Source organism: Sylvia atricapilla, chromosome Z (assembly GCF_009819655.1).
Source record: "Sylvia atricapilla isolate bSylAtr1 chromosome Z, bSylAtr1.pri, whole genome shotgun sequence".
In the NCBI taxonomy this organism is placed as follows: Eukaryota; Metazoa; Chordata; class Aves; order Passeriformes; family Sylviidae; genus Sylvia; species Sylvia atricapilla.
In genome coordinates, this window is record NC_089174.1 from 35,750,072 (window position 1) to 35,762,319 (window position 12,248).

Sequence of the window (12,248 nt, forward strand, 5' to 3'; positions counted from 1 at the left end):
CTGTGTGACGGTTGCTCAGTGAATTATGGCTGTAAACTATGAAACTCCATAAAGCCAAGTACATGTGCACTGGCTGTGGAAATATGCAATAGAACATGCTGTCTGTGGGGCGTATTTGCAGAGAAAGATTTAGTGACTCTGCTGTTAGATTCTCTCTGAAGTTAGATTCTCTCTCTGTGCAATGAAGCAGAACAAAGCAAATTCAAGTCTGGGATCAAAAGGAATATTGTGTTGCATTTTAACTTCTTTTCCCTATTCCATTAGCAGCTGTGAGGGAATCTGTTGGAATACTGTGTATAGATCAGGACACCAAGCCTACTCATCTTGAAAGGTGCTCCACAGGAGAGCAATGGAGCCATAAGGGGCTGTAAAGCAAATAATATAAGGAGGCTCAGAGCCTAAGTGTGTTCAGTGCAATAAAGAGACAATTGAAAAGGAACTTACATCATTGCAATAGAACAAAGAATAATGATTTGAAAATCAAGTAGGGTTGATTTAGATTAGTATAAGGAAGAAGTTTTTTACAATAAGGGTGATGAAACACTGGCACAGGTTGCCCAGAGACATGGTGGATGTCCCCACCCTGGAAGCATTCAGAGTTGGATTGGACAGGGCCTTGAACAAGCTGGTATAGTTGAAGATGTGGGAAAGCTGGAACTAGATCACCTTTAAGGGTCCCTTCCAACCCAAACTATTCTGTGATTCTGTGGTTCTGTATGCATCTTATATTTAAAGAAGAATAATTATTATAAGGAAAGCAATCAGTTCTCTCCATGACCATGAGTGCATTGTGAGAAATAATGAATTTAGTTTGGAGAAATATAAATAGAATTTTGGAACACCTTCCCAACTGTCTGGGCAGGTATACACTACAAAAGGAGCAACAATTAGTATAATCCTCTTGAGACGCTTGTTTGCCTGTTGCCTTAGAGAAATGGGTTTCATGCAGTCACGAAATGTGACTCCAGTGTTTGTTTGTAACCAAAACTTACACAGGTAAACAAATTTTTGGGAAACTGACCATTGAACAGAAACAGAAACAGTATCAAAGTTAACACTTAAGGGAAAAGTATCACTGTACATAGGTGAGCTGCTAGGCTTTACAGAATACACCTGGCTGAGATGCCTTTAAAGTATTTTAGCCACAGGAGCTTAATTTGAGCATGCAGTCAAACTGGGAATACATATCTGCTGGTAAGCAGACTTTCGTAGAGCTGTAACTCATGAAGCTCCTTGTTAGAAACAAATTAGGCTGACTTGACATCTGTTCAGTTGATATAGATGAATTTTTGATGCAGAATACTTACATTATGGACCAGGAGCTTATTCAGTCTCGTACTGTGTTTTCTTTTTGTGGGGATTTAGTTATGTTGGCAGACACAGGATAAGCCCAGATAAGAAGGAAAATATTAAGTGGCACCAGCTGCTCTAGATGCACAGAACAAAGCAGTAAGTTTGGAGGTATTTTTTACCAAGGCTGATCTGTTATCCCTGCAAAATACATTTGTTTGTTTTCTTTGGCAAGTCATTATGCACACTAAAATGTTTCTGAAAGCCCTAGTGAATCATGGCTTGTTATCATCAACAATAAAAATCCTGTTGACTGCCTATGAAGGAAGTATAGCTCCTGTTGTGATAGGGACAGTGAAAACTATTAAGAGCTAAAGGTATTTTATTGTGTAAAGGCACTCTATGAGTACAGGTCTTTGAGAAGCTTTAGATTTTGTTTGGAAACAAAATTTTACTCTCTCTTAAAGAAAACATAAAGCATTTTTCTGGAGATTGATTTAACTACATAAGCATTAATTTTGCTATGATACTATACTATGATACAGCTTTCTCTTTTGTCCTATGAAAAATCTTTCAATGTAGTTAAGGAGCTCTATTATATAAAAGTAGTATTTATTTAATGAACCATACAAGAATATCAATTTAGAAGAAACTTATTAACACACATTTTCTCAAGCCCTTTTTTGTAATTTCCTTATTTTCTAGGGAAAGCTTATGTAGCCCAGGTATCTTTCTAAAATTATCTATCATGAGAAGATTTGAGTAATGACATAAACAACAGAAAAATAACTGTCCTAATAGATGCTGTCAAAGTGTAATTAATAGCCTTGCTCATCTAATTTTGTTGTTTTCACTGCCTGTAGACTCAAGTTAGCCAACAGTCTCATTTTAGTAGTGCTGTAGTTTATAAGCTTATCTGCTGCTAAGAGTAATTTAATGGGCGTGTGTAATTCACATATATGGTATATTGTCAGTACCTTTAAATGTGAAAACATTTCACAGCAAGTGCCTATTTACAAAAACTTTAAAAAATAGTTGTTTTTAGCTGCCAGCCTGGATCTAGGGGCATCGCTGAATCATAGATTGTGAGTGTAGTGTATATGTACACCTCTAGGTGTTAAAATGTATTTGTGTGTCTACACTGTTCAGGTTTAGGTAAGGCAGCCAAAGGAAACCATTTGAGATCAACCTTGCTGCAGATTTCCCGTTGTTTGCACTCAGGGCTGATTCCAGCCATAGGCAGAGCAGGCTGTTGCCTGTGGAGGGAGACTGAGTGTAGCAAAATGTCTTCACCACTTCCCTTCAGTTCTCCTTAGATCTGTTCTCTCCTCTTCTTTCTTGCCTTCCCTTTTCAGAAGCACTGTAGGTGATAGAACTCTGCCCATGTTTCTAGCTCTGTAACTCTTTATGTAGTTTCTCAGTCTGCTCTTGTTCTACTTGTATTGCCACTGGTTTGCTTTTAGCTGAATTAGGGCTAGCAAGTTTAAAGTGAGCTTGATATTTTCATGTAAAATACAAGCATACTTTTGACTGAATCTGAGTCCTCTCCTTAAGTTTAGCTTTGGGGCCAGGCTCTGTATTCTTGACTTTTTTTTTTTTTCTACAAGAAAAAAAGCCCTTATAATCTCTGATGTATTTTCTTTGGGCTGCTTGCTGTGGTCTTTTTATGTGCAGTCAAACTTGGGAATTAATTCATATTCTCTTTCCATCAAAGTGGAAGTGGGATTGTTAACTACTGTAAAATAAACCTGGCAGTGATTTTTTTCACTTAACATGAATTAAGGAGACTGCAGTAAGCATCTCTGTGGTCAATAAAAAGTGCTCACTTTATGAAAAAAAAAATGAAATTTACTGTCAAAATATTGCTTAAGGTGATAAATTTTTAGCAGTGATCTGCAGGTAAAGCCCAGTGTATATCTGGTTGTCTTTTGGGAAAGGTAGGATTTATTTGATCTGCAGATAAGAGGCAGGTGCATGCCTTGTCTGGCAGTACCACAGGGGCCTCCATATGTGCTCCTGGAAAGAGGAGCAATTCTTCTGTGTGGGGAGTGAGGAGATTCCCATGGAGGGATGGGTTTGATGTGGCTCATGTTGGGGGCAAAAGCCCAAGTCAGTATGAGGATTCAGCTCCTTTTATTCAACCTCCCAAGACAGAGCATATGCATACTAGGACAAAAAATGCATAGTGATGGTGTTTGTTTAAACATAACTTCTGTTCTGTATGCAAATTGTGCCTTAATGTTGATTTATCTGATCTGGGTCCTTGAGACATTTCCACCAGCACCCACCATAGGGCAGTGCAGTTCACCTGACTAATGAAATAGTAGCTCCTATGTTTTGCTCTCACACATAAGGACCAGACAGTTTGTAAACTTCAGGCTCTTCTTTGCCAGAAGGAACCAGTGATGAAATATAAATATAATCTCTCCAATTCTGTTCTAAAAACATTTGTAGAATATGCAACGTGTAATTTCTGTGAAAATTATCTTGTACTCAAAGATCAACAACTGAAAGTTGTGAAGTAAACACCGTGCTCTTTAGTCAGATTAAAAAAAAAATATTTAATCCCTGGTTTTAGATTAAATGCAACATTAAGTGTGGATCCCCTATGGCGCCTTTATAATACCACATAAAACTCATGGTATTTTGGCTCATTACACTGATTTGCACTTTACTGCTGACAGTTAAACAGTTTACTGCTCTCACTATCTTTAATTCATAGACTGATAAGACTGTACAAAAGCAGCATTATTTTGCTTTTGAGTGGAGAAAACAGTTTTGTAAGCCTATGAGGGGAGGAGAATTTCTGGTTCAGATCAGACATTTCTTTGTTCTGCATAATGGGAGAAGATCTTTCACTTAATTACTACTGGAAACCGTAAATGCTTAATTGACATAAAAAAGCCCAATACAGGCATTTTACAGTTCTCCTTTTGATCTTCCTTGTGGGTGCATATTGCACATGCAATTTGTAAAGAACAACTAAAAAGCTCTGATGTGGATGTGTGCTAGCATGTGAGGAGGGCTTATATGAGTACAGAATTTGGTGTAGCATCAAAGAAAGGGATACACCAATTTCACATGAATAAATTGAGCATATAATTAACACCTGGACTTTACAAAATACTTTTGAAACACAGTTAAATCTGCTGTTTTTCTGCAATTGACAAAGTGCTAAAAGTGAAAATATTGATCCCTATTGAGTTTGATTTTGAATGTATTTGACATTAGATGCTGACTGGATTCAAGCCCTTCAAACCCTTCAAACCATAAAGACTGAACACTACCCTTTTACAACTGAAGTCAAAGGACTTTTAGAGCTGGTTCTAGTTCTTCATTGCTTTTTCAAGAGACACAAACTGTATTTTTAGTGTTAGAAGAAGCATTTTTAATTAATGCAATTTTTCTCTTTTGCCATAGCAATTTATCCAGAAACAAGCTCTCAAGTTTGCCCAAGAAGCCTTTTCGCCATCTGGGTTTGTCTGATCTGTAAGTTGTCATTTCTTAAAATATGATTTTATTTTTGGCTGGAATGGAAGAATAACACTTTGAAGTTTGTTCTCTTGAAGATAGAAGTCTGTCAGGAATTAAAAGTACAGTTCTAGTCCAACGAAAGCATCAATTCTGAACACTTAAATGCAAAGAAATTTTTATTCCATGGCTCCAAGAAGATTAGGTACATAATTTAAAGCAATGTAGAGATCAAAATAGCCTCTTCCTTCAGCTTAAAAATGTTTTATTGTGACATTACTTCACACAAAACTACTGGTATTTATTTAAATATTCAAACTAGTGAAAATACAGTCTTGTAGATCCTCATATGAAGATTGTCTCATATTCTTATAGTGACTACACAGCTTATGTGCTTGTAGCTGGCTATTTAAGAGTATTTTTATTTTCTCAAATTCTTGAGTTGCACTGTGCTTTATATAATCATTTAGCAATGAAAGCACTGGTAAACATTTCTTTTTGATTTTTTCAGTCCTAATATTTTTTATTCTCTGTAACATATGCCTTATTTTCTTATTGATACATGTTCCAAAATTTTGGTCATCCTATGCATTCTCTGCTGATATGCAGAGAGCTTGCAGGAGCTCTGGGAGAGGTGGGGCTGCAGAGGAGAGGGATGTTGCTCTCCTGAATTTCAGAGCAGAGTCAGAATTTGTCAAAAGTGCCAGTCCAAGTATGAAGCACCTGACATGCAATCCTAGGCCTCTTCTGGTGAACTTCAGCATTTGAGAAGTGAAATAAGCAAATCACACTGGCACAAAAAGAGGTTAGGCTCCTTAGATATACTTTGTTGATAATTAAGTTGGTATAATTATTTTCTTTGTGGCCCAGGGAACACTGGTCATTGGAATACTCTTTAATCACTTGACAGTTGTGAGCACTCTAAGGAGGAGACTAGCTAGTTGGAAAGCCCTCCCATTGCTCCATGCCCTTTGTTGTTCTGTTGCTTCTGCATGAAGAAGCAGGGCAAAGGTAGTGGGGGTGAGTCAGATATGGGAAAAACGGATAGTGTGAAGGTTAAAGAGAGTAGTATTTGAGGTACGGAGGCAATGCATGATGATGTGCAAGTTGAGAGAAAATGGGGAAACAAAATTGAGGTAGAGTGTTGTGGGCTTGGGAAAGGGAGTGTAGGACTAGACATCTGTTATGCAAACAGATATTGTGATGAAGTGAGATAAACAGACATGGAGGGAATGAGGGAAGGAAAGTGTAGGGATAAAAGCAGAGGCTAAAAGGAAGACAAGCAGTGATAAAAGCAGTATTTTTGAACATTTACGTTGATAAGTGTTTAATATGTAGCTGGAAGATCAGAAACAGGGCAGAAAGAAGTGTTGGTAGGTGAATCCGAGAAACAAATGTTGCCATAAATAGCTTCTGAAGAACTTCCCCTAAATCTGATAAACAAGTATGTTTGTCGTGTTAGTACTCTTGCAAATCAAAATGTAAAGGGATGAGAAGTTTAGAACAAGGTGTAGTAGAAGATAGTCACCAGGTATTACAGAGGAGGAGATGCCACTTTGAAAGGTTTCTTCCAGAACAGATGAACTACAGCTGTGGAATTAGAGCAAACAAGGTAAAGACTCAGAATTTGCTTTCCATAGGTCAGGATTTTTCTTTCACACAAGTGTCTGGAAAGGGTCATTATGCATCCAGCATTCTGCCAATGATGTGCCTAACTCCCTCTATGGGTTCAGAACAAAATAAAATACTAGAAGAAGATTGCTCATCCACTGGTCAAGAGAAATTCGTCTTTACCAGGAAGCTTAGGATGAAACAGAAGATGGAAGTAAATGTCACTGTTTTAAAAATGCGTGTCATAGGCTTTGACCCACAGAATCATCATTTTTATGCTATGTCTTGCACAAACAATTTTTGTTCACGCTGTGTGTTGAAGTCCAGCAGATGACTTCTGTGAATACAAATTGCTCCTTCAGACACTTTTGAGGATCCCTGCAGTTGTTTCGCCTCAAAGAACTTGAGATGGCTTTTGGGGAAACAGGTTATGGCTCTAATAAGATTTTTTTTTTCATGATTTGCACATTTCATATCTCCAGGAGGCATTTATGAGCATAGATTCTGCAAGAAATTTGACCTTCTGTACATGAAACTTTGTTGAGAATGATTGTTCTGCTGGTAATTAAATGCCTTAAACAGACACTTGCTCACCCACTTTATTGGATCTCATGCATGCCAGTAGAAGGAAAAATAATACTGGTCAGTGTTTATGTAGACATGTTTCTGTTCATATTTAACATGCAGGTGATTGCATTACACTGTTGTGTAGTTTTATTAAATTTTAAAACTAGAAATTATTAAGTTTGTTTATCTGTGGTTTAAATTCCGTGCAGAGTAGCATATCAATTTCTATTTCAGGGCCATTTTTTTCATTTGGTATTTCTTCATGACATTGCCTACAGTTTTATTGTGAGGTTTTTCAAGAGTGTTGTGGATGAATTTTAAAGATTAGGCAAAATCCTTTTTTGTGATTAAAGTTTGTTAATATGTTTGTATAATCCAAGAGTGTTTGACTTTATTAAGAATTTACCACTGCACAGCAGTAAACCATTTCTGAGGTAACTGAGTGGTGGCTCAGGTATAGAAGAGATGGATTCTAATCTCTTCTTGATTTATGAAATAAAATGGAGCTTGTTGACTGGCATTCTCCACGAGCTCCTGATTGACACTGTTGAGTTGGAAATAGTAGCCAAATCCGCTGTGTGATCTCTGTTGCCTATGATATTCTGGGTCCATCTCAGTGCATGCAGTGCTTAATTCCCTACATGGAAACTGTTACCAACTTGGCAGCTTACTTTGCACTGAGCTTACCAAGGATGCGTGCTTTATGCTTCTTAATGAGAGGGTTCAACCTGCCTTCCTTAACCCACCTACCTAACTTGTATCTTCACTCAGATGAACGCTTGGAGCCCCCTCTGCCCCTCTTTCTTTTTCCCCTATATGTGTGGCATGTTTCGCCTTCTAAATAAATTGGTGTTTATTCCTGTAGGATATTGGTGGACAATCCATTCAAGTGTTCCTGTGAAATCATGTGGATCAAGAAATTTCAAGAGACCAAGTTTTACACAGAAACTCAGGACTTATATTGCATGGATGACAACAATAAGAAGACATCCTTGCTGGATATGAAGGTCCCAAACTGCGGTAATATTCTTTTAACATAAAACTACTGCTAAATTATTGTGAGCCAGGGAAACACAAATATGCTTTTTTACAAAGTACTTCTCAGGATGACAACAGTGCTTTAAAGCAAAAGTTTTCAGTAGAGATATTAATCACTCAGTCATCTTTTGCCCCACATGGAATGGTTCTGGGAACTTCATAGAATCATAGAATCACAGAATATTCTGAGTTGGAAGGCCCAGCACGTGCAGCATTTAGTGTAAATATGTGTTTTGTGGCCTCATATCACTGTTGATCTTGTGCCCAGCTTCTTTTAGGGGCCAGGTGTGGTGGCAGAAATGGTGTTAGTGTCTTGTGCAATCAAAAAACTCAGGGAGTCTTGTGAGCTGCAGAGTTGGTCTTGTGTGCTCCAGGATCTGATTTACCTGAAATGAGAAGTATAATACCTAGCTGAGTTAAATGGACTCAACCTCCTGCTCCAGCTGGACAGACTAGAAGGTAGATTAATGTGCTGGGTGTAGAGAAGTCTGCTGTTTGACTGAGATCAGTTACTGCAAAAGAGAAACTCCAGCACATTTTGTAACATTCTTGGCTGGCACATCTAGAAGCTACCAGGTTGCTAGGATTTTCCTTTGAAAATTTTTGATGTTAAATACCCAGAATTAAACCTCTGAGAGATTAGTTCTTTCCCCTGATTTCTTAACTATCTGCAGCCAAAACAGACTTGTCTCCTTGCCCTGGATGCTGTTTAGAGCATATGTGTGTACACATGCGTGCATCCTGTGGGCATATCTTGACTAAAATACTTGTCATGACAAAGGAAGGTGGTACTTCCAAATAGAGGAGGAAAAAGAGGAGGGAAGGTGAGTATATACGACATTTAGACTGGAATTTGCAGTATGTGTAATTTGCATAGGGAAACACACAGTGTATTGAAGATCTGAGTGGATGCCAGTACATGCCTACAAATAATTTTTGTTAGTTTACAGCGTCCAAATATCACCAAATTTCATATAATTTTTCCTCCCCTTTCTCTCCCTTTTATTTTAGCAGTTGTTTCCTCTTAATTTACTTTTTCAAAATGAACCAATGCAGGACAGATTTTTAATAAAGATGACAACGTATCCTTTTTCTTGATGTAGAGCAAAGAATCCCTGGTGAAGAACAATGACCATATTGGTGGCCTGTGTTCTGGAAGATATCTGAAAAATCCAATCCATGGCTCTTGGTTTCAGTATCTTTGCAGATACTGTTCTGTATTTTAAAGGGCAAGACTTAGTTTCAAGACAAAACCACTGATGAAGCTGGTGTATTTAATTTCCAGACTGTTTTGAGAGGCTAATATGTCAAACTGAAACAGAAGACGAATTCAGCTTTTGACATTGATTTTTTTTCCTGTGAACTCTGTGATGTTTTTTAATTCCCTTTGATGTGAAGAGAAATATTTGGGCATGTAGGCTTCTGCATTTTTACTAAATGTCACTGCTTTTCTAATTTTCTCTGCTAATTAAATGGTTTCATCTCATCTCCTTTTTTTTTATTATTTTTTTTGTTTTATTATTATTATTTGTTAACTATGCAATTGTGCATTCTTCTTTGTGTTAAGTTGTTACTACTTCATATAGTGTTATAGTAAGAGGCCTATACGGTATGTAATAAATGTTTTGATAATAGGATGTCTTTCTGCCATGTGCTGTAAATAAATCTGGCTGGGAACTAGGTAGAGGCCAATGTGTTTTCTTGATCATAGGGCTTTGGTTTGTAGGTAATTGATGAGAAAATGACCACATTTCTGTGGTACTTTACTAACTCTTTGTATGATGGAAGTGTTCAATAATGTGCTGATTGAAGATTGACTGCCATTTTAGATGTCATCAACTTTGTGATTTGTTTTCCTGAGATTTCAAGTCAGGTATGCTCACTATCTAGGAGTTCCTTTCCAGCTGCAATATTAAAAGTGGCAACCAATAACTGTTTTTCCAACTGCATTTGAAATGTGTGTAGATGATAATTGTCAAATTCTTCTAGGTTTTAGGATCACATGTAATTACTGTATCAAAGATTTTCAAGTCGCATCTCCCACAGTAGTAGAGCCTTATGTGTATAGAGACGATGGTGTTCAGTTTTGCCATTTTCAGAGCATTTGCCAGTTGTCTGTACAGCATTGACAGCACCACCACCTGGGATATCTCCTTTTGTTTCCATCTGATAAATAGCTTTAGAAAAGCAGTAAAGAGAAGTAAATGAACAAACACTTTATTTTTATTAATGATTCTAAACTCTGGGGGCTATTACCACCAGTGTCTTAAGTCCTTGGAAGCAAGAAATGTTCTGTGCCTTGCATAATGTCACTCAAATGATCTTCAGTCTGCAGATCACCTGAACTCACTGAATGCCAGGGAGGCAGGACCACATCCTTGGGACTAATTGGTAGTGTGTTGCTTGCTCCCTCTGGTAGACATTCAGTTACTGAGCCGTTATCATTGATTTCAGTGATACTGGAACAAGTCTTTTTATCTTGTGTTTTGGGAAGAGCCGTGGCTTCTACAGCTGTCTCTGCAGTCCTGTGCAGATTTTGTATTGCTTTGCATCTCAGTCTAGTTAATGGCATTTTGCCTTATCTGGCCAATTTAGTTTCGTATGGAGATGTGGTGCCGAATCTGTCTTTCAGTTTTGCTTACTCTGCCACCTTTGGATGCTTTTTTATTATATACTGTTTCTTTAGGTGCCTTCTTTCTTGTCACTGGTCGCGTATACTAGCTACAATCTAATGTCACAGGTTAGTTTCCTGTACTAATTTCCTTTACATATCACTAAGGTACGTTCAGACTGGCTGGCTCTTTACATCTGCATCAGTGGAACTGTTGTCTGGCCTAAGAGCTATGGGATTTAATGAATGCTCACATTCTTTGCCCGTCTCTTCTCCTGCACACAAACTACTGTGGTGTTACTCTTAGTACTAAGATACTTGTATATGACTGAAAAAATTTTAGAAGTTGTTATAATGTTGAATTTCAAGCTAAAGTAACTGATTGCACATTTCTTGCTTTTGGAGAAACCCATGATTTTTAACAGGAAATTGCTCAGAAGACTGAAAATGGACTGGAACTGGGTCTAGCTTCACTTAAGCCTGTTTCTGGTGGTTTTGGTTTTTGCACTAGAGATGAATAAATAAATCTGTGGTAGAGGTAATATGAGACTGGAAGCAGGTGGTTATAAGTCCTAAGGAAGAAAAAAGGCAAACTGAAGGATTGATGCATTTGTTTCTTTGAATTTACAGAAAAGATTTGTAGTATTACTGAGCCAATAAAAGAAGCATTAGATCCTAAGCAATCACAGTACAATGCAGTCTAAAACCACAAGCAAAGGCATAATCCGGTGGGTGTTGACATTTTTTTTCACTATAGGCCAGATTTCACTGAGAAGACTATTAGAAGGGGAATATTACAGGCAGAATTAAGTGAGTTTAAAAAAAGCCTTAAATGTTCTCAGTGTTTGTGTTTCAGAATATTCATGGGTTCTCTAGCCTGTCTTGTTTATTTTGGCACAAGAACTTGATATGGTGCATGATGTAGGGTGGCAAACTGTTCTTATTTTCTCTGTAAGAGGTTAATTCTTACCTGTTATTGCAGGCTATGTGAATGGTTTGAGTTTTAATGAGACTTTGGCAGTAATGGGGTTTCACCATTGCTCTCAGGTTGAGTTAAAATTTTCCAAATTTAATTAAAAGAATTTTCTTTTAATTTCTTTCAATTTCATTTCCACTTTTAAGTGGAAATAACCAAAAATTTATGGAGTTTGAAAAGGCAACAGGAATCTCATTTTCAAAGAGATTCATGTAACTTTCTTCTGAACATGGAACATTTATCTATTTGTGAATCAAATATCAGCTTTCATACAGATGTTTAGACATGACCATCTACGTAAATCAGGGGTTGTGAATAATGATAGTTGAGCTACATGTAGCATATGTGAATGTCTCATAATAAAAAAGCAATGATTTGTGTTTAGTAATTCTGATTCGAGTTTTGCTTTAATGTCAACAAAGGAGATTTGTAATACAAGGTAGATAAGAAATAGAAAGAAGTAAAGCATTATCCAAAGGGAAAGAAGCGTCTCTGAACTCATGACATTGTGCAGGTTTACTGAGGTACTCTGTGCCTGGCTTGGCACATTTATGTAAGTGTGGAGTATTGATCTGCCAAGGAGAACAGCTCTTTGACTCTTTTCTGGTGATATTCTTCACTTCACTCTGTCTAGGTGAAGACTGATGACTAGATAACTCTGTCCTGAAGTCTAAAGAAAGTACT

General features: G+C 37.4%; 1 protein-coding gene across 6 annotated transcripts in view; it reads left to right on the plus strand.

Annotated features, from left to right (window-relative positions):
- Window positions 1-12,248, plus strand: part of NTRK2 (neurotrophic receptor tyrosine kinase 2) — a 191,274-nt gene that overhangs the window by 20,273 nt on the left and 158,753 nt on the right. For all 6 annotated transcript variants that reach the window (XM_066340039.1, XM_066340034.1, XM_066340035.1 and 3 more), the window contains exons 4-5: window positions 4,711-4,779; window positions 7,805-7,959. In XM_066340039.1, coding sequence (XP_066196136.1) covers window positions 4,711-4,779; window positions 7,805-7,959 — 224 coding nt within the window. The remainder of the gene's footprint in view (window positions 1-4,710; window positions 4,780-7,804; window positions 7,960-12,248) is intronic.